Source organism: Scomber scombrus, chromosome 22 (genome assembly GCF_963691925.1).
Source record: "Scomber scombrus chromosome 22, fScoSco1.1, whole genome shotgun sequence".
Classification (NCBI taxonomy): Eukaryota; Metazoa; Chordata; class Actinopteri; order Scombriformes; family Scombridae; genus Scomber; species Scomber scombrus.
The window spans coordinates 17,734,525-17,758,465 of record NC_084991.1 but is presented as its reverse complement, the minus strand read 5'-3'; the positions used below and the strand labels follow the sequence as shown (position 1 = coordinate 17,758,465).

At 39.4% G+C, this 23,941-nt stretch overlaps 1 protein-coding gene across 1 annotated transcript in view; it reads left to right on the top strand.

Moving 5' to 3' along the window:
- Nucleotides 1-4,324: 4,324 nt before the first annotated feature.
- The window catches only part of cacna2d1a (calcium channel, voltage-dependent, alpha 2/delta subunit 1a), a 98,262-nt gene continuing 78,645 nt past the window's right edge, over nucleotides 4,325-23,941 (top strand). Inside the window, exons 1-2 of the mRNA XM_062443410.1 lie at nucleotides 4,325-4,455; nucleotides 23,085-23,166. Of these exons, the coding sequence (XP_062299394.1) occupies nucleotides 4,364-4,455; nucleotides 23,085-23,166 (174 nt within the window). The 5' untranslated portion in view covers nucleotides 4,325-4,363. The remainder of the gene's footprint in view (nucleotides 4,456-23,084; nucleotides 23,167-23,941) is intronic.

Sequence of the window (23,941 nt, the reverse complement as noted above, 5' to 3'; positions counted from 1 at the left end):
AGTCAACAAGGCACAACCATGCCAACAGTCACCGAGGCGGAGACCGTGGCGCAAGAGAACAGACGTGTTTTTGTTTTGTGGTGACCCACAAAAGCTTTGTGTCAAGTCTGATGGTAATCTATCAAAGACAAATATGTTGATGTCAGTGACTGACAATTTAAAAGATATGAATGATGTCACTTAAATCTGTTTTAAAAGCAATATAATTTTCCTGATAGATACTGAAATCCAGCTGAACTGTATCCATGTCACATTAAACCCCTTGTAAGATGGTTTTTCCATCTTCCATCATGTTCCATCTTGCCTCATAACAGTTGGATTCGACACTGAAAAATGTACTGGTGTCCGCGTACGTGGAGATAAAACACATGTCCCATCATCGCTGCCAAGAAGACACTGTGCGAGAGAGATGCTGATTAAACTTTAAACTTGGAAATCATTTGTTGCCAGGGTAACGCACTCGCCCAGAAGAATTAATAAATGAATTGTGCTTGGCAGCCTGCGGGGGGAATATAATGCAAGATTTTTGCATTAATGTACTTTCTTAAAATTATTCCACTTTAGTGAAGTCTCAGCAGCATACACATCAATTTGTTTGTCTTGCAAGATACTAAAATAAATAATAAATATGAGCAGATATGGCAGTGACATTTGAGCTTTTCAGGCAGGAGTCAGACTTGACAGATGCTTCATCATATTGTATCATGTCATGTGACTTGGACTGCTCTCCGAATGCTTACAATCCACATTTTTTTTCATTGATGTCAGCATTAAGAAATAGCCATAAAACAGAACAAAGATTATCACAGATGCAGGTTCAGAAAACACTGTATGTCTTTACTTGACTTTAAAGTGTAATATGATGTGAGAAAAAAGCCAAGGGTGCATTTAAATGTAATTTGAATAAAATGCAAAGGCTTTTGCCCTGCATATGTGTTTTAATGAGCTGTTTCATTTTTAGAAAATTCAACCTTATTATAGGCACTACTTCATCTCTGCTCTCAGGCTAAAGATGAGAGTTTGGGAGAGCTGGTTGGAACTCATTATTAATAACTTAATGGATGACATCAATGTTGGAAAAGATGGAGTTAATATCTCAAAGGGAAATCAATGAAAAGTAATAAAGTTTTTTATTTTTAATTGGTTAGGAAAACAACAGCCTTGTGCCTCGACTGTGAGGAGTCAGCGTGGAGACAGTGAAGGGGTTGCTAGGCAACGGCAGCTGGGCAATTCCCTGGACAGGTGGGTGGGGTTGGGAGCTGGTGATAGAGGCCACACCTGCTGCCTGCCAGACACACAAACACACACACACACACACACACACACACACAAACACACACACACAAACACACACACACACACACACACACACACACACACACACACACACACACACACACACACACACACACACACACACACACTTGCACTCGCAGATTCCTAATTCACTCAGATACACAACCTTTACATCAACCCCCTTGTCACTGCCTTTTACACTCACACTTGCACTCTCAGTTTTACCTCTTGTACTGCTCTTTTCTGGAAACATGACCTCAATTTTTTTTTTTTTTCGGTTTGCTGTACTTTTGTGGTCAACAGGTTAAAACACAACCTTTAGGCAACACTGGATCAAAAATGCCCAATAAAAAAAGTGTCTTTTTGTCAGTATCATTGTCCATTTGTAGCCAGTTTATAACCAGATAAGTCGTTTAGTTATTCAGTTTAGACTTGTTAAATAGGCTGTCTGAAACAGGCAGATACAGAGTAACATTAGCATTTATTGAAATTGTGTTTCTGGCCACCTGATGATTGTTAGTTTAAAATTCAGTCTCATTTTAATCTGCTCTTTTTACTCTCCACTGACACAGAACAACTCTAGAGTGTCCTGAGGCTAAATATCTGGCTCTTTACTTGCTGTGTTTGTTTGCTGTAGGTAGCATACAGTTCAGCACTATTATACCAGAAACTGCTGCATCTGGCAACAACACTGATGAGAGCTGTGAGAGGGAATCAAAACAGTGAAGTTGCAGGCCATTAAATCACAACAGACAATGAAGTAAAAGACCCTGAATCACTCCATAGACCTGAGGGGAACTGCAGAGTTTGGTGATAATTGTCTGTGATTTTGTCACTACGAGTGACTCATGTCATTTTACAATTCATTTTTGACATAAAAACTACAAATTATAGCAGTATTAAGGAGAATCATGATATAAAATAACACAATATGTCACTAATCTGATCATTTACAGGAATAGGATGCATTTAGTCAAACTGAATTAGCTGTTTAAAAGAGGCCTTTGTAAAACAAACTAATCCCAGTGAAAATCCCATATAATCCTATTTAAGAGAGTGTTGCATTTACTCGCCTGGTTCAAAAACAGAAGCAGCATGAGGGATTGGTGTTGGATTTGTGTATGTGGCCACACATGGTGCTTTCTGTGTTTTTCCAAAAAGACTTACAAATTCTTAATCATATAAAACAGGCTGGTGGCACTTCATCATTTATTGACTGACAATTTCATGACTGTTGTGGTCTTTTGTATATGTATATTATGAAATAATTAACCATCTCTTTTTCTTTCTGGCTGACACTCTCTCCTACCCTGCCCTGTCTCTTTACTGTTGCTCTGTAAATACACTCCTCTCCCCTGGAGTTCTATAATATGTGATGAGCTGTGAGGAAATTAGTCAGAGATTTTTGGTTGCTTTTTTAAATCCGTGTTAGTGTGTATTTTCTCTAACCATACAGTACGATACTCAGCATGACGCCGTACAGTCTGAAGAAACATGTCAAAGAATGATTGATAATGACCGGAATAACTTGAGGTGCCTCACAAAGGATATCACATTCTGCTCAAACTGTGTACTGAAGATATCTGACCCACTCTGTGACAGTATAAGACTCTTGTGTTCTGGAGTGAATCTTTGTCAGTGTCTCAGGCATGCAGACATGAACCGAGCTCGTATTAAAACATGTATTAAGACAGAACTTCTGATTTGAGTCATCCTTGCCACTCCTCTGACACAGTTTTCGCACTATCAATCTGACAAGGAGCTTTGTGGAGGAACTCATTAGAAAGTACAGTATATTCTTCTGGTATTTACCTTACTGATTTTCACAGCAAAAGGAAATGTCACTTCATATTAAGTTTGCCCCAGCCCTTGGAGCAAGTGGAATTTATTATCACATTTCTGCATAAGCATAATTAAATGAAGGCTAATAATAATATACATAATAAAGCAGAGTACCTTTATTAGGCGGGAATAGTGAGGTTTTATTCCTCACTGTTTCAATGAATCTGACAGTAATCAGGTTGAAAAAAAGCTTTCAGCAACACATATGACCAGCCGCAAGCAAAGTTATCCTCGTTTGCACTCAGCAATCCCACCTGGTTTGTGGTGCATCATTGTTATCAAGGATGCAGAGGAGGCAGAACAAAGCCCATCAAAAGTCTGATTTGGCAGGTTCAATATTGCAGAATGGAGCTCATTTTAGCATCATATACTGTACGTTTTTAGGTGGCACATTTAAAGCAATACATAATCTGGGGATGCATTCTAAATCATTCTGAGAGAAAAAAAAAACCCATGAACCTATATCTTTTGTCTTGTGATGATCAGAGTGTCAGATGGGGGTCAAGCTGATTAAGCAAAACTCCTCATTAATCTTGCTGTGTGTGTATCCTGTGACAAGGCTGGTGAGGGGTCACCTGGAAACCCAGTTCACAAACACAAGAAACACACACTGTAAAAAATGTCTTTACCATTATTTACATTTCAAAATATTCATAATATATCTTCTAGTGTCATATTACTTTAAAAGTCAATAGAAAATGTCCCTATTGATTCAATTTGTGTGAATCTCTATATTAAAACAAACTAGAATACATTATAGACTACTGCAGATCATCCCTTAAAATACATTGAGAAAATGAATGAGTTTGAATGGAAGATGTGAAGATCACCCAACTTTGTTTTACAGTCAATTAGAGCGTCATTGCTAAACAACGGCTGGTGGACACTTTTTTTGCAGCGTGTATAGCAGCACAGCTCCGCCGGCCAAGCTGAAGATCTAATGCGCCCTCCCCTTTCCTCCTTTTTTGACACACGTCGTAGATCTGCTGTAAGGCTACCGTTGCATGAGACGCACACTTCACGGTCACACTTAAAGCTGAACCAAAAAAAGCACACCCCTCAACTCCACCGGTGGGGGGGACATAGATACCAGATGAGATTTATCTCCAAACGCGCACCGATGGCGGTGTGAGGCGTTTGGCTGAGAAGTACGCACGGCGCTGTGGATTTGTGGATCCTTGTTTTTTATGCATTTTATCCCTGTCTGGATACTGATATAGAGGAAATGGGCAAAGCTATGGATTACTCAGTCTGCCTACTTTTACTCCTGTCAACCATTTCGTCTGTGTCGACTGGACAATTTCCAACAGCGAAGATGTGAGTACAGCCATCCAACAGCCTGTTGGTTTTTAGAAAGTCTTGGATGACATACCGTGTAGCAGAAACAACAGCATGGCGCTTTATAGGCCTAGAGTTTTATTATTTATAGTAAAGATTTATTTTCTGATTGTTGTAAAAACTGTAAAATATTCACAAAATAGTGAAAAATATAATTAAACATTTCATCCTCAGGTTTATTCTATTCAGTTTCAGTTCGGTAAATTGCATTTGGTGGAACGTTATCATTAAAGCGTCTCAGCAGAACCAGATGATGATGATTGCACATTACTTCGGATACAACTGTATCTTGTGAAACACGATATTTAAAGCTACTGTCCATTTGTTGCAAGCTTGCAGCAGTGTGACTTGCGGCAGCCTGTCACATGAATCATACCAGGAAGATAGACTGAGGTCTCAATGTGTCTCAAAAGTTCACAAACTTTTCAGATTGTCTGAATCACCAAATCTGAGATGATTTTGGTAAATAAATCAGGTGTGTTTACTGTAACTGAGGAGATAACTATCAGTGCAGTGATTCTCTGATCAGATCTGTTCTCACAAAATGAACTTAAACTCAGACTGCTATTTCTCATTTTGCTGAAGATGTGTGTCCCTTCAAAGACCCCTTGAGGCCAGACTGCTCTTCAGGAAGTAGTGTTTTAATACTCAAACTCATGAACGCTAACGAGGTTTCTCAGTCGGTTCACTGTCTTTTTATAATGATGCTATGTCCACCATGCAGGCCAGTAGCTCAAATTTGCTTCATTATTCATTGCAGTTGTCTTTCCTCCAACTAGTGTAGTTGAACAGAGCTATTAAAAAGTCCCTGCTTGCCCTGCAAGATGGTTTATGAACTTATGTTATAATGAGGAGGTATCACTGTCTCAGTAATGGTATCACTCTGTCTGAATATGACTCCCAGCTTCTATATTTGCAGTGCAACATTAATAGATGTAACGGATACGTCCACATTCACAGGAATACTTGATTAAACATAATCGTGTAGGTGTATGAGCCTGTTCGGCTACCATGCTGTACCTGACACTTAATCAACAGGTTTAAGATATTCCAGATGGTTCTAACAGAGGCAGGACTACAGCGTTTGGTTTTGAATGCAGCCCAAGTGCCGTCCCCTAGAGAGATGGTGAGCCATGATGGCACTCAGCCTAATGGCCAAGCACAGTGATGTCAGACTAGCAGAGTAGTCTGCCCACTCCCTATATTTCATGGGCACTAAGTGGATTGATCTGTGGGTTGTGTACATGATATTCACACAGGCTTGGTGAGCTGTAGACCCACTTTCACTGACACAGTTGACTGACTGAGTGGAACTGGCAAACTGGCAGGAAAAAAAACAACAACATTAAAATTCACAACAAACTTGGCAGGAGATCTTTGTTTGAATTAAGAAACTTAATTTATTATAAAAGACAATGCCAGAATCAAACTAGTGAATACTCAGTTCTCACGTTTTCTGTATTTTTACAACCAGTTCCCAGCTATCAGTAATGATGGCAATTTCTTGCTCTGGAGGCACTGTTTAATAGACATACTGCAAAACCAGGCGAAAATGTCTCTCATTCTCTCAGTTTTTTACTACAGGCAGTGTTGGTGTACTCTTGTGATGATGGTGATTTTGAGTGACATGCTTCACATTGATTCCTCAAGGTGAAAGTCGCAGAGTAAAGCAGACAAACTAGAAAGGCAGGGATGGAGAGACTAAAGCAGTGAGTTTTCCTCCAGGAAATGGATAAACAAGGCTTAAGTAGCTCAGCATTATGTGACTGAAATCAGATATTTGCATACAGTATGTGTACGCTGGAATTGTCATTCTTTCTTTCTTTCTTTCTTTCTTTCTTTCTTTCTTTCTTTCTTTCTTTCTCACCTCCCTGTCTTATGTCTTTGAGAATGACTGTATCTCTTGGCTCCATCTCTAACCTCACATGCCAGCATCTGTCTTCTTCAGATCTTCGTGTCCCTTCTCCTCCTTTTAGCCCTCCCTCCATCCATCCCTTCTCACTCTCTTTCTCATCACTCCCCCTCTCTGTCTTGTTCATTCCCTGTCCATCTTCCTTTCGTCCAGCTCCCTATGTCTCTCTTTTTCTATCCTCTCTTCTTTTCTTCTTGCCTGAAGGCAGATGATTAACATCATCGAATACGAAATGCAAAGTCTGATGTCATAGACTTTGCCCCAGAGATCTCGGCGCCATGAAGCACTCTGAGAGATCAGGCAAGATAAAAAAAGAAAAGGTGGAGATGGAGAGAAAAAGAGACATAAAGAAAATCCAGACTACTTGACCTTGTTGATCCCATATGTCTACTGCGAATGAACACTTTGCTGTACAGATTTTACGTATTTACACCTTCACAGCTAAAAACACAAGAGATGCGTAAATCTTAGTGGCACCAGTGTTCCAATACATTGTGTTGAATCCAGCCATCCAATCCAACATTTGTTCATATGCTTCTTTCTGGCTTTTTTGCCTCAGACATATTTCATCTTCATCCTCCCCTTTCTTGCAGTTTGTCACCCTCTTCTCCATTTCTCCCACTCCCACTTTTTTTTATAAGGCTAACTAGATTTCATGCTCAACCAGCTAAAGAGCCATGCTTCTCATGTTCGTGGCCTCGTCTCTGGCGATCACTGGGCATAATGTGAGGAGGCACTTCATCTTAACAGACAGCAACGTGGGCAGTTGTGAGGCAGGGATAATGTAAATATATCTAAATATGTATATTGGATATAGTGCAGTAGGTTATTGAAGAATGGAGACTCAGACCCAGACCTGCACATAGACAACAAACATCAACCTTTTTCAAATTTAAAACACACTTAAAACAAGTGTGAATTTTTTCGAGATATTATGTTCTCAGTGCTTGTTTTTAGAATATATTTTGAATCGGGCACCTTTTTTGTTGATGATTTATTTTGTTGGGCTTTTTATGGCTTTATTAGAGAGTCAATAGTAGTGAGATGAACGGAAATGAGGGGAGAGAGAAAGAAAGATGGGGTACAATGTACAACAAGGGTCCCAAGCCAGACTCCAACTGTGAATTTTAGGTCAGCACGTTGAATACCTTAACCACCAGGGCACCTCAACTTTAATGTTCTTGATATTAGCTTTGTTTTTTACCACTTTTTCTTGCATGGTATCTTTAGCCTTGTCTCTCGACACTCATTTCGGTCAAGGTTGCGTGACACTGACAGGGAGCGGTAATGAATATGGATCAGTTTTCATACAAGACCACCCATAGGTATCTTCTTTCCAAGTTGACTGTAAGAGGAAGCATCGTGTCCAGACCACCTTTGGGCCCCAGATGCTTCAACCGACAGCTTCTGAATAGATTAGTCATCATCACATAAAAATGACCATCATTACTTTAATTTGTGATGCTACAAATACTGGAGTCATGATTTGAAAGTTGCTTCACGGCTCAGAAAAGCGGTTAATGCTGATTTTACATCCACATTTGCTTTACGTCATCATGGCGCCAAAAGATTTGAACCAGAAAATATGCCTGCATCCCTGGAAAATCACCCTAGCCACTATGCCATTTGTTTTTTGTCAGTGATACAAGCTTCAGGTCATGTCTTGATTGAATCATAGAGGCTTTCTCGTGCTTTGGGGAGAGACATATATAAACTTAGAAATTCCCATGTGATATCCCTTGAGGAATAATGAAAGCATTTTAAAAAAGCAGTTGATGAATTACATTTTCCTTCAACTTTAATGCCAGTGTCAAATCTAACTTAGAGTATGACACTGTTCAAAAAGGGATGTTTAGAGATGATGACTCAAATGTAATGAGTAGATGGATATGATCAGCTCAGGGCTGTCTAGGGTTTCCTTGGCTGTGATTTACACCTCTTACCCACAAGGGAGTTGGTTGCTAGCAGGTATATTTTAGGAGACATGCACTTGTCAAGCAGCTGGTGGTGGGCTATGTCTGTTACACACACATGCAAGGTTGCAATATTAGTGCCCATGGCTAATGTGTGTTCACTATTTTCACTTTATTTTCTTTTACCCTCTCTCACAGCTTTTCTTTATGTTTTTTATCACACCTTTCCCTCTTTTATCACTTATTCCCCCTCTTCCTCTCCCTCTGTCTTTCATTCTCTCTCTACCACTCACTCCCCTTTTCCCCCTCTCAACTCTTGGATATATTTAAGCACGCCACTGTCTCTGGGGAAGGGGCATTAAATGTCCTGACTCAGACGTCAAAGGGGAGTGTCAGCGTGCTTCCCATAAATATTCCCATGTGCTCCCTCACAGAAATGTTGTGGACCCCCTGTGCTTATGTATAGCATTAAAGTGTTGCTTTAGTGTCTGGTTTAAGTTTCTCATCCAGAGTTCCTTTTGAGAAAAAGACATTTCCCCCTGCCCCGTGTGTGAAAGGAAAATTGTGGAGTAAAGAAGTAACACTGGTGCTGTTTTACTTCCTCACATCCTTTGCCACATGGAAATTCCCAAGAATTTTCCATTGCACTGTTGCCCGGGAAACCTTGGGAATAGCTAACAGCTGTTTGGATGAGAGCCCTGTACGGTACAGGAAGCACATCTGTATAACCTAATATAAAGCATGGGAATGGAAGTTTTACAACTGTTTTGCAAATCAAGCATGTGTCATCCTTTATTTTGAGATTCATTTGTTTATAAGGCTCTGTCAAAAACTATGTCTCATAGAACATTTCAGAGGAAGATTTAGTCAGTAAAGTAATGCAGTTAAAACACAGGGAGGCAAAACAGAGCACAAAATACTGAGTAGCAAACAGTGGAGACATTAGAGCAGAGGATGTTGGAAGAATAAAGATTATGTGAGACTGAAAGTTGAAAACCAAACCCTGTGGCTCATCTCGCCTTTTGTCACGGCAAGATATTTGTGGCTGTCATGTTTTGTCTTTTAAATTTGTGATCATATGGTCTTGTGCCACTGCCAGGACTCACAGATATAAGACTTTTGTATAACTGTTGAATAAATCATAAATTTAACATCAAATCAAAACCAAGGCAAAAATATGAGCATTTTATTGTCCCTTTTAGATGTGAGAATAGTATTGATCTTCTCATGTAATTCAGTACGAAAGAAAATGAGAGCGCACTTTCTGTTAAACACTGGTGACCATTAGCCACAGGAGAGTGATACTATTTTGTTTGACCAGTATGTTTGGAAAAGAGTGGCCACTATCTGATTTTGAAGTAAAAGTTTTCTATAGATGTCTAAAAATGTAGTAAAGGACTCAATAAGCCAACTTATCCTGATCACACACTAGAGGCGTTAAGTGCTTAAAATATCTCTTGTGAGACACCACAAGCCCATCTAATGTGCAGTATTTTGAGAGACACAGAGAAAAGTGGGCCTGTGATAGCTTTGCTTGAGCCCCTTAATGGAGTCGTATTGCCGCGTAAGAGCTGTTAATGTCAGTGTTCAGACTACACTGGACAGTGTGTGTAGCCATCAGGGAGACTACTCAGTACAGCACTAACAGTAGTTTGCTTGTGTAGGCGTCTAGATTGACGTTAATTGGACATTTTGGCCAGGGGGGGCCCTCCCCCTAATCTCTAATCTCTAATCTCTATATTTATACACATTGTCCAAGATTGTGTGTGTGTGTGGTGACGCAGAAGGGTGGAGTTGATGTATGGATGGATGGGTAGAGGCTTTGCTCAGGAAGTGTGAAGGTGACAGAGATGTGGAGCTTTAGTCATTTGAGCAGAGTTCAAAATGACATGTAGTAGAGATAAAGAAAGGCCAGAGGGGTGAGGAAGAGCAGAAGCAGAAATAAAATCAGAAGAACTATTTATTCTTTTCTGTTAATAACCTGAAAGAGGAAATGGACTGAAAATAAGATACTTATGTGTGAGTGTGGGGAAAAACCTCAATTTTTGTGTTTCTCAAAGATTGCCATGTCTATTCACAAGCTTTTTAATGGTAGGGAGATGGTAGTTTTAATCCAGTACTTGCCAATGATACCCTAACAAACAGGATTTATTCAGCATTCTTCAAAATTCAGCAAATTTCTTTGAGGAAAATCATAGTCAACATCTATTTCTGTAAACGCAACTTCACTCATGTTGATTACAGTATCGTGAAATTGCATGTGTGCCCATAGGAAGTATTATATTGATAAATTTTTGCTGTTGCCATTATTTTTTAAGAGAGATTGTAAGAGGTTATAGAGGTTGAGTTTTGTGTTGAAATCTCACCAGCAGGTGTGATTGCTCTGCAGAGAGTACCAACATTCTCAGGTGTCACAACAATTCTGTTTCCTCAGATTTAATGTGCCCAGACACCTGCAGGGAGAGGTGATACAATGGGAGCTGTTAGTTCTGTCAGGATGTATATGCCATTTGACATGGAGGGTGTGGACGAGACAGACTACTCTCTGGGGGGACGGCGAGTCAGTCTCAGCTAGTCGTGGTCCAGAGTGTGAGGTCAAACTTACTAGTTGACATTGTGGGTGTGTGTGATGTGCTGTTGTGTGTAACTTTGTGTCACGCCTTGTGTGCTTTTTGCTTCGTGCTGTTTGTTACTGTACTGATATATATTTTAATGGTGACCTGCAGGTGAAAATGAGCTATCAGCTAACTCGGGTACAATACATCAAATGGTAATATTCATGTTTGACACTGTACATGGTGTACAAAAAAAATCATAAATGAATAAATAAAACATTGACAAGAATAGGAAGAGTCTGACCCTCAGCCTTCTGTGGTGGTCTCATGTTAGTACAATAGTAGTGTGCTTAGATATCCAAAAATCTGGCCTGACCTTGTTCATCCAGATTTTTTGTAATGGAAATTACAAAACACTGTTTCTGTGATGAAACATTGTCCATTTGTTTATTTGCCTATTTACTTATCCAGTATGGAGAACCCACTTTCAAATGATTGTGAGAGCTATGTTTTTTCACACAGGGCTAATCTTGGTCTAAACGGAGTGGCAAGGTGTTTTCAGATCTATGGTTTGCTTGCTCTGGTCGAAATCAGTGGTTAACATGGTAAAACTCTTTTCCCATTGGTTCATTTTCTTTTCACAGAAAAAATTCAATAGAACCAAAATTCATCATTAAAAGCCACATGAGAACATTCACTGAAGAAGTCTTTTAGTCCAGGTCAGATCTTATCTTTCTGTGGCTAGCTGCTTTCAACAGTTGATTTTGCTCATCTGCATCCCAGTATGCAAAACATGGCTCTGGGAGACTTTTAGCACATACTTTTGGCGTACGCCTAGTAGTTGGGTCAGATCCCATTCCCACCACAAACAAATCACTCTGGAATTCTTTTGGCACTAGGCACTTCATCTAAGGGTCTTGGTATGGTTGTTTTGGTCTGAGTCACAATATGTTTTTTGTCTTCAGAGCTGCCCAAAAAAATCGCACCAAGGCAGAAAACTACTTGGAGCACAATTAAGCTGGACTAAACAAGGCTGATGAGAGTAGACCAACATTTTCTTTGATTTCTTTGAATTTTTTTTTCCTTCCATTTATCATATAGGCATTTACTCTGTAAAATGTTCCAAGGTGACATCCTCATATAATTTGTTTTGTTATAAGATAAACAAAGTAGATCATACAAAACAGAGAAAAGCAGCTTTTGGCTAGAGCCAGCCAATGTACGGCATGGATGGATTATCAAAATTGTCTTGACACTAAGCTAATTATTTTTTTTATCAACAAATCATTTTAGCATTACTTCACCTTTGCAACCCTGCAGCATGAACAGTTTCCTGTTGTCTAACATACCACACATCATCCTGCTGTTCAAAGCTAACTAATCAGCAAAATACATGGCACACAGTGTAAGTAGGTCACTAAGGACAATAATGGTTAATTGAGAGAGACATTTTCTGTCATTTAGCATGTTTTTTTTTTTTATATACTGACAATCTATGCTGTAGATTCAAACTTAAACAAATCAATATGAAGCTGTTTGTTTTGGCCATAAGTTCTGTTAAATCAATCTCGATGGAATCAGCTTCCTGTAACCCACACCTGCAATCTGGTGCATGATTGCCCACCAGCACCACCCCATTATTTGATAATGATCTCATACAATTGTTTAGTCAGCTCTTCCACAGCTGTAACACGCCCTAACAAGTGCTTGATAGAGCACAGACAATACTGTTGTCAAGGCTTCACTTAAGCACAGCTCTTTAGATCCAGGCAGGGGGCCATGGTAAAAATACTCTAACTCGCTTGCTAACAGAAAAACAGCAGAAGATAGAAAGAGTGAAACATCAGTCTTGCCATAAAATATAAAGAGGCCATGAGACATTTACAAAGCCTGCAATTATGGTGTTATCGACCTCAATAAAGGAGAAGATATCATCACTTGTCTCCCTTGTCCTCCTTGGTGATACATGTAAGAGGAGAGGAGGAGGAGGATGAGGGGGAGGGAGGAAAAGTCGAGCATAGCAGAGAGTTGTAGAAAGCAAATGCATTAGGGAGCAAATATGGCTATAAGTGATGTGATGTGTGTAAAATGTAAATGTAAGCTATCAGAGAGTATAACAAAAACACTCCAGATTTACATGATACACAATAACAAAGAAGGACCCAAACAATGTAGGCAAGGAGAGAGAAACCAAGCTCCGAGTGATAAACAGACAAAAGCAGTGCAAAGTCAAGATGAGAAGGAGGGAAAAGCAGGAAGGAGAAGACAGGAAGAAAGGCAGAAAGTGACTGTTTATCTTCCACAATGCTTTTTCAGACTTGCTGCTTATTAGATGTCTTGCCTTATTAGCTATCCCCCAGTGCCTCAATTACATCCATGCTGCCATCCTCAAACATCCTTTTCTTTTTCATGCATCTTCTCGGCTTCCCATCCTGATGTCAGTCTTGTCTCTCTCTAAGAACAGATTAAAAGATCCAAATTACTACTATTAGAGGATGATTTAAGGTTTCAAACTGTCACCCAGTGCTGGAAACCATGACTCCACATCATGATGAGACAGTGAAGGGGGAAAAAGCAAAGAGTGTTCGCTGTCGGGTGCTTTTCGTGAAGGTTTCAATGGTATTAAGAGATCAAATGTGGATCCACAGACTGGTTTCTGAGTATAAAAACATGAGGATGTTTACAAGACGAGAGGGTGCTGGAGTGGAAATTTCAAGATTGGATATTGAGCTCTGGATTCTTGTGGCTGCATCACGCACGTTGGGCCTCTGAGCTGCTGTGTGGTGAGCTTTTCAGTGAATCACTGGATCAATATTCTGGACTCTAACTCAGCTCAGTTAGGTTTATTCCTTGGTAAAAAGTGACAGATACAGATAGTAAACAGACTAGTTAAAACAAATTATGAAAATGACATGGATTCACTTGAAAACACTGCTGCTGAATGAAAATGTAATGTCATTATGGGGAAAGAATTCACATGCTTTTTTCTGTTCCTCAGTTGATAACTAACACACTGTATTAAATTAAACTATTAATACCATGAGTTTCAGTTGAGATTAGACGACTTGAAGCAGCTGCTGCCTGCTAACCACTGAGACAGGAAAAAGTCCTTTTTTTATGACAAACTGTTCCAATATTTTGACAACATAAAGCATAAGATTACAGTCTACAGGGTATTTATTATAGGTTCCCTTGTGTCTCTCTTTCTAGAAAGAGATAATTTGGTATGAAAGTACAGACAGGACTTGCAAAAGAACCTTAAAGTTAAATCTTCCCAGTCTCTTTCCACGAACTCCATCTGGGAGCCGTCTTTTAGATTACAAACTCTTGCAAAACCCTTTTTACAGCGTGGCTGTGAGCTTTTTATCAAAACCTTGAATATTTGAAAAGCAGAAAGAAAGTATTAGTCAAGGACATGTTTAGGTGAGTTTATATTAAATAATTATTAAAAAATTTTCAAGTTGGGGTCTTATTTTCATATTCTTTTCTGTCATCAATGATACCATTGTATTTAAGTAATTAAATATATAAACTAATTGAAAAAAAAAATTTCACCATAAGGTCTATTCAGTAGCTACTGTAGATTTTTTTTCTGATGACACACAATCTTTTCATTTCGATAGATTTCTTTGCACTTTAAGGACTCCTCTCCTGTGTTGGCTTACAAAGTTAATTCTCTGACTATGGGCGTCAGGAGGCCTGGCCAAACACAACATAAAGGTGGGGGAACTCTGGGCCAACCACACAATGGACCCAGAACTTCCCTCCCTAACCTATCAAAAAGTGTGCATAAGCTAACATATCAAACAAAGCTGCGAAAACAAGACTACTAGACCTCCATCATCTAAAAGAAAAGAGAAAAAAAGAAGAAAAAAAAAGATAAGGAACAAAAGAGCAAGGAACTACAACAGTGACTATCAGGGAGAGAGAGAGTCTTTTCCTCCAGCCTTTTAAATATGGGGCAGAGCCAGTTACCAATCATCCCATGAGGAGCATGAGCGCGACAACGCATCTGCTACCACATTATTCCTGCCATGGATGTGTTTCACATTAAGATTGAAGGCCTGCATAAAAACACTACAACGCATCAGCATCTGGTTTATATTACGCATGAGCTGCAAACAAAAGCAGGTTGAGATCAGTGTAAATTGTAATGGGACCACTGGAGGACCCGATGTACATCTCAGAATGTTCCAGAGCCAGAACCATAGCGAGGCCCTCTTTTTTTTCAGTTGTAGAGTAGCCACGCTGGTAATGATTGAACTTTTTTGGAAAAGTAAGACACACAGTGTTCCATTCCATCAGCACCATCTTGGAGTAGAACAGCTCCCTCCCCAGACTCACCTGCATCAATTGCCATCTTAAATGGCTGATAAAAGTTAGGTGCCACAAGCCAGAGCATTAGTCAACAGACCTTTTAATCTGCTACAAAAGCATGCTGACATCTATCAGATCACATGAACCAAACTTCTGTGCTTGACAATGGTGCAACAGCGGAAACGTTTTTACTACATCCCCTGTAATAGCCAACTATCCCAGGGAAGCAGCATAGGTCTTGTGTTGAACCCGAAACAGGGAATGCCGAGATCGCCTTCACCTTGGACTGGACTGGACCTATTTCACTGTTGCCACTGAACTGAGCTTCAGTCCAGATTTCTCACCACACATATTTATGAGAACATATTCATCAGCAACAATTGCAGCGTCAGACAACTTTACAGCTTTCTGCTCATTCAGATAAGTGGCAACTCTCTCAGACAGACAGCTTTTAAACTCCTCTAAAAGCGCCATGGTTTTAAGATCTTCCAATTTTCTTGCAGTTTAAACCCTTTCTACTAAACACCACTCATCATAATGTCTTCCTCTCACAAGCAAACACAAAATATGTTTGAGTCTCCTGCCCCTTAAAACCGCAAAACGTCTGGCGGTAAGCCTCCAGCACAAGCTCATATGCCCCCGAAGTACCAGCTTTGACATGCTCTGAATCAAGGCTGTGCTTAGGCGAAAATGTTGTGTAAGCCTCCTGAGCTCTACCAGTAAGTACACACTGCAGCAGTGTCCAAACATCTTTTGGCCAGTTGTCGCAACATGCTCAAAGAGGATGAAATATTTATTCACATCCTCCTCCCGAAACAAAGCAGATAGTCCTACTCACATCAAAAACAGGTGATTGCTCAGATGAAGGTTGCGGAGACTGTGGAGACACGTTTGCAGTAAGTTCTAATTCCTTTAACCGCAAAACACACCTAGTCGCTTCCTTCTTCAGATAAATCCGTCATAACTCCAATTCAACTTTCAATCTCACCTCAAGTAACCATAGGCTGTGCACGCTCACCAGCTAACAACAATCCCTGCTCTAGCAAAGTAGACACCAGGTGAACTGTAATCACCTGTTTCTTTTCCTGCTCGCTAATAGGAATTGCAAACCTTTCGACAATAAGTTAAAGTCAAACTCCATTGTAAGTGCAAACTAGCCCACCTGAAACACTGCTACAGAAGCAACCAGAAACAAAAAACTCACAAACACCTTGGGACATCATCCCTACACAATGCTGGCATCTAAGTTTTACAATAGTCCAAAATAAGACATCATGCACAGTACCCTATGAGGTCACAACTCCAAACTCAATTAACACCAGCCCAACACAGCCTGTTTGACAAACCCTCAAATAGAAACCACGACACCAATCAGAGCAGGTACTAAAGCACCATGTGGTGAGATTGTTTTTGTCAGTTGTTTCCAAGGTCAAGAAAAAATAAAAAGACACTGTAAAATAACATTGTATTCTAATAAACCGGAATTATCCTGAATTGAAGCTGCAGCTCTTAATGTAACAATCCTGAATTATCCTTCAATCTAAATGATCTCGGATAGATTAAACCTAAGAGACTTAGATATTTGTAGTCTTTGAGTGTTTTGAGTGAGCATATTCACTTCCTGTTCATCCCACAAGTGCCCTGCCAAAACTTTTTCCAACAGCTACACAACAGCTGGAGGCTGTGGTTTTTAAGTATTAAAACAGAGGGAGAGGAGAACACAAACGGCCTACCCCACTGTCAAACACAGCTTGGCCAGAGGGGTTAATGTGGTCAGAAATAAGACAGCAGTGATCTCATGCTGAGTCATGCTCTCTATTCTGGGACTGTGTTCACCCCTCGGATTGGACAGCCTGCTCTTCACAGGGAGAGCAAGGCCATGTTTTTCTTGTAGGTACTAATGGTGTGTCAGGGTGTTCCTTGGAAATTGAAAATTCAGTTTGGGTTTTTTTCACGATTTTAAGGTGGCAAATAGGGGATTACTCAAATCAATGTGATCATGACCACATGTCACAGTAATTGCTTTAAATCCTAACATACTCTTGAACAGTATCACCTTCTGTATGGTCATGCTCCAGCCCATTACTCCAAATGGTGGGTTATATAATACTGATCCTACACACACACATACACACACACACACACACACACACACACACACACACACACACACACACACGTAAATTGGTCACACCCACCTCATTACACTAAGAGCTTTTGCAGTGGAGCAGCACCTGTCCTGGTGACCTTTGACCTTGGTAACCCCCTACTGCCCTTAATGTAGGCCTAGTGCTCTGGTTACATACAGACTTAAATACACACATGTATGCATGAACACACACACGTGGCAGCTGGCCTGATGGAGGCAGCTTCTCTACTAGTCATTATACGGATAGAGGCTAGAAGGAGAGGGGGAGGGGCTACTTTGTCTACACAGCCACTGAACCGGAGGCCACATAGGTCAAGCACAAATTAAGACTAATGTTCAGTAGTTTAGTTGAGGAATTAACTAAATTAGCAGTGAGAAAGTCTCATATCTACTGATTTGTAGACCGAAGTTTGTCTGCGTCAGCTTGTCTGAATTGATGTGGACTGCAAAGCACAGATGTCGCATGATACTCTCTATGGTAATATTTACACTGCTTATCAGCACCTCATCTATTCACCATTTAACTTACTGGCACATGAAATTTTAATTTCATCTTTTCATTGTTGAAGCCCCCATATCAGACAATCTATCAAACCTATTGCTCTTTGCAGTCAGTAAACCTGTGCTGATCTGCACTGCATGCACCTTGAGTCACATTTCACTGTCGTAAACAACTTGCTGAGTGAGATGTATATCTCAGCTCCTCATCTCAACTCTTAAACCAGTCCAGGTTCAAAGTGCGTGTGCATGTTTAAGACCATGGCTCATTTCCTGCTCAGTGCAGCTAAATATGTGTGTCATTCTGTAGATAGCAATATTGTGAATGAAAGCAGAGTAGTTGAACAAAATGATATCCGGTCTGACAGGCATTTCCAGAGACAGTGATCTACATTTATTTAAAGCCAGTTTACGTTACTTGAAGTCTATTTTCTTTGCTTTTTTCTGCTTGAAAGAACAGCAATCCCTTTGATAGAATTTTCCCACCTGACAAAATAAACTACTGCACTTTAAAGCACTTTTAAGGCCAGTGAATGCTCAAGACAAACTAGTTTGTATGACATATTGTCTGACCACATATGTAGGCAACTGTTCTGCTCTGAAATGCTACACTTAAAGGCATGGTGAAAAGTTGCCATCATTGGAAGGAATTAAACATTTTACTGCAACACACACTTTCAATGTCTTTCATTGTGTTGTGCTTAGTTTACACATAGAAAGTGAGGTAAATAATTGTATGAAGAATAAAAAAAAGAGAGCCTGAGAGTGTAGAGTTAAAAGCCTCCCTCCACACATCTGGCCAGACACTGTGTGAGGTAGGTGTAATTGCTGGATTTTGGACAGTTACTAAAAGTGCTGGATGCAACATTGATTCCAATGTACATGGTTAGGGTTTCAGATGTTTTTCAACGATCCGACAATAACTTTGCTTGAAGCATATTGACACCTTTAGACCATTAAAAGAGAGCTGACACATGGTAGGAACTATCAGGGTGTAGTTTGCAATACTGGATTTGAACAGAGGATGAATTTCTTTCACAATTGTTGACATTTGAATGTCATGTAGCCAACTTCTTCGTAACCTGGCTTGTCCAAGCAAGCGACTTTTTCTTGTGCCAACAAAGTATGATGTTGTGCACATATATTATTATGCTGTCTTAACACGATCCCTATACAAAAATGTAGGTCTTGTTACGATAAGATAAAAATGCCATCTAAAGTTTTTTTTTGCAGCTAAGCAAATAGGAGAACTCTTTACACCTCCTTATAGAGAGACTCCAGCAATTCAGTATTGCACTTCCATAAAATTAGAGGACATACAACAGATTGTTGATTAATAAGAATTGTTCAAACTGAAGCAGGCATAGCCTGAGACATTTTGGGCTCAAGTAGCAAATCATTGAATCCTCTACAATTCCCATAATGCAAATCAATAATGCAGTCATGAACTGGTTGACTTTGGAAAGCTCCCGCAAAGCCACAGAAGGCATTACATAACTGTTTTCATAGAAAACACAGTTGTACTCTGTTATGAGTAAACTGACTTTAATGTAGATAAAAGTAAAAATAAAATGGTTGAAGTGTCCTTTAAATTTGGTTTCATATTGCAGAACCATCAGGTTTGTTGAGATACAAAAATACCAGACTTTAACCATTCATAGTTTTATAGATGACATAGTTCAATCCAAATCCAGCCCTAGATATTATAACACTACATTCTTACAGACTGCCCTCATCTCAATTTTTATGGGTGAGCAAGAAAGTGAGTGAAAAGAAGAAAGAAGGAAAGAAGATAAAGGGGGCTCCAAAAATTGCCTGTCAGAGAAACAGTCTGCTTTATAAATGGGCAAAATTAGTGACTCAGCGAGACACGTGAGAGAAAAGATGCTTGAAATGACAGCAGGTCTCACACTTGGCTGAGTTTCACATGGTTCCTCTCACTTCCAACCCTGCAGTCTGTAACCGATGTAGCCAAGTGGCTCTACATGGCTCACCAGCCATTTTGGAGGCTTCCTTCCTTTCCACATAGCCCCCCTCTCCAGTTTCCCCAAGGAGAGGGAGAGAGAGAATGAGAAGGGGGCGGAATAGGAGCCGAACATGGGAGAGGATAATGATGCTATCTCAGTTTTCCACGTCCTGCTCCAAGTTTCCATCCCCTCATCAAATGTTTTGCATGTTTTTTGTAAATGTCTTTGTTAAAACTCTTAAATAAATATACAGTACACTCTTTCTTCACTCATGAGGAAACCACACACCCTGGTGTTATGCAGTGAATGTAGCCTATGCTAGACTGATAAGAGGAATATAGTTATTTCTGGAAGTGGCTAATCAGACCACTCTTTAGCCCTTGAGTTTTTTCCCAAGAGATTTTATTAAACCAAGATCAGAAATGTTAGTAGAATGAGCCATCAGCAATTTGTTTTATTATATCATATATTGCTTCTGCATAACTGTGTTTTAAGCTGGTTAATTAGGAGGCTGCAGAGACATTCTGTTTAATACTAGTGTGAGCTAGTTCATGACTTGCTGCCTATATATATCAATACTTAACTTGAGATGTGCATTCTGCAACATTCATTTGATTAGTATGCTGTAGTGTGCTCAGAAAGTGTGTACAATATTAAATAAAAGAAATGAATGGAATATGACATTAAATGTTAAATTGTGCAAGTATAAAAAAGAGTAAAGGCCAGCACTTGCTCAAACACACCAATGTTTGAACACAAGAACTTCAAGCCCTCTTTGCCCTCGAGCAAATCTGTATACCCCCACACATGCACCGTATTCCCATTCGACACCTGTTGTAATGCCACACCCTTTTCATCAAAGGCCAACATTTTAAAAAGTCACATGCATAAGAACCTTGTCTGCTCACTACAGTCGGTGGACCTTGCAGACAGCAGACATACGTGAAAAGAGTCTTTTATGAGTTTGAAATGTAAATACTCTCTTTTAAATTAATTTGAGATCATATCCTCTTATTTGCCAATATATGCCTACAGTATGTGTGTGTGTCTGTGGAAATGTGATTTTGAAGAGGGGCAACGGGCAATGTGCTGACAGTACGCCCCTACTATATCTGTCCACAGCCACCAGCAGCTGTCTCTCAGAAGGCTAAATATACTATGTGGCGGCTATGCCACACATTTCTAATGTGAGCTCACCCTGCTCATATTACACTGTATTTTTTAAATAAGATAACATAGACGGGTTCATATGTCAGAGGCCACTCAGTGGTATGGAAGAGGTTAATTCAGTGTTGGGGAGAAAAAGGGTAATTTTCTTTATGGATTATGTCATGTATTTTTTATCAACTGTAAAGGAGTTGGGGAGGCCTGTATTGTGGTTGCAGTAGAGACAGTACAGTAGAAACATAGACATCACTTTTCCTGAAACATGTCTAAATCAATTTGATGTAAGTAGATAAACAAATATATTTTTTTAGGTCACTGATGTAGCTAAGTAGGCTAATAGTTTTACATTTTGGGATAGCTTAGCACTGAGATTGGAAACGGAAACTGCTAGCCTGACTGCGTCCACAGTTAAAATCTATTTTCCGTGAAGCCCACTAGTTAAATCAGTAGTCAATACTTTGTTTGGTTAATCTGTACAATAAAACACTCATTGTAGTTTTACAGACTATTTCTGAGCTTGACTGCTTTGGACAAAGTTTCTGCCTGTTTCCAGTCATGCTAAGATAAGATAACCAGTAGGAGATTTTTACTAACATGAGTGGTGTCAATTTTTTAGTATTCACGCTCAGCAAGAAAGTAAAGTTTTGCCACTTGGAGGCAGTTGAAACAATATTTAAACACAACACATTATCACCTTTTTAATTGAAAAAAACATGAAAACATGTTGAAAACATGTTTACACATCCAGCAGATATGGAGTAACATTGGAGTTATGTTACTGGCCACATAGCAAATGTTAGTCCACTATTCTCTCTCTTTTTCTGAGGTTATATCTGGCTCTTGAACTGCTTAATTCTACACTATCTTTACCAGCTAGTTGCTAACTTTGTAAGACTGTCCTTTGGTGTTGCGGCGATACCATACAGTGGGTTTATCAAAGCATTTTGATTCAACAGCATGCATGCTGCAGCCAAAAAAAATGTGAATATGAACCAAAAAAGCCAGATAATGAAAGTAATGAGCGTTTTTTGGATTTTTAAAAATCCATAAAGCATTTGCCTTCATCACTATGAGCAACTGTTTTGACATACAAGTATTCATGTGACTATATATTTTTATTTATAATTGTAATTATATATTTACGTCACATTATTGATTACTGTATCTGCTTTAAATGGGAGTTAAATTTGTGAGCGGATGTCTTGAACAAGTTTATTACACCTTAAATACAGTAAGCCTGCCTCATTCATTTTGCAAATAAGCATAAAAAAACTACTGTGCATGTAAGGTGTGCATAGCAGTGTCCCGTCTCAACTGCCAAATAAAGAGATACATTGGTGTTTTAAGCATGAGGTATGTTGTATATGGTCTCACATAGACACCATGCACACTCATGTACACACACATAACCTGAACTGCACTGAATGTCAGAAAGTCCATATAAGGAACTGGTGTCCTTAAAATCCTCACAGCTACGTTAAGGGGCATAAGGTTGATTTATAACAGTTTAGACATGCTGGTAATTACTGTTTAGACATGTTCATGGACATGCAAGGCATTGACTTAAGGGTCATAGAATACCGGTTTTACTGATGCTGATGCAAAAAGGCTGACGAATACAATTTTACCTGAGTAAAAAAATCTCAGATATGTTCTGATTTTATTAAAGTGATATATAAAAACACAGTCTAAACCTTTTTATAGATTAATCCAAGTCCAAGTCTCTTTTTTGTTCTTTTGTGTCTCTTTCTCTGTCCCTTTGTGTACTCTTTCTCTTCAGAAGAATACATTAACCGGCATCTCACCCCTGAGGATGTGACACTCATGCTGACAACTATGAATAGCTTTTGCCTTAATGCACAGCTCATGTAGAGTAGAGCAATGTATTCACTTGGCTAAACATCATTATTTCATGCCTTCCCTGAATCTATTCAGCATTTTAGCATATTGTGATAGTAAGCAGTAATGCTTTGTTTACATCACATAATTCAGTGGGCTGTATTCAAACTGAGAGTGAATGAAATTGGAGGGTCTCAACCAATTTGATTAGACTATATGCTGGCCAGTTGTAAGTTTTCCATTGACTGAGGAATGATTGGTTAATTGACTGTTCTTTGTTTATCTTCACAGGATAAAGGAGTGGGTGGATCAGATGCAAAAAGACTTGATCACATTAACAGACACAGCCAGTGGCATGGACAACCTAGTACAGGTAATCATGGCTTTCTGTCACACATACACACACAGTGACACCACAACATTTGCCAGTAGTGGTGTTTGCAAATGACCAGACTGTCAAAACTCATAGCAATCGGTAATCTTGTAATTTTAGGACTCTGTACATTAACCTAGCATTCAAATCACGACAGGAAGTAACTGTCTGTGGAGTTCAGGCAGAGTCACCGAGAAATGTAAAGATTACTCAAATGACAAATGAGAAAAGCTAACTAAGTGCCCTTGTGGCCGTTGTATTTTACATGACAACATGCATGAGTCATAGCAGACAAACAAACTTGGGTTTCTTTGTTTTGTTCATTGCAATTTAGATTAAATACAGTAAGTGCACAAGTCAAAACAAACAAGGATTTTATATACTTATTTCTAAAGGGGGAAAAATTAATTTCAGTTCGGTCGTTAAATAAAATCCATTACACAGATTAAGTATTGACAAGAATTGTCATGTGTTCTCTCTGTCACTTATCTTCATTCTCATTAACCCTCCTTCCATGACCTCAGCTGTCACAACTCATCATGTATATAGAGTCAGAGTACACATAATGTGCAATGCACATGCTCAGATAACTCACGACTATACTGTGATGACTGTGGTCCTTGCACAATCTCACAACCCCACATCTGATAAAGGAGGAGAAGATTTGTACACATTGATAGACATAATGCATCTGGCACGTTTATGCCCCATTCCTTCTCAGAGTAAAATAAGTCAGTTTTAATGCACCACTGAAATCATCACAAAACAACATTTG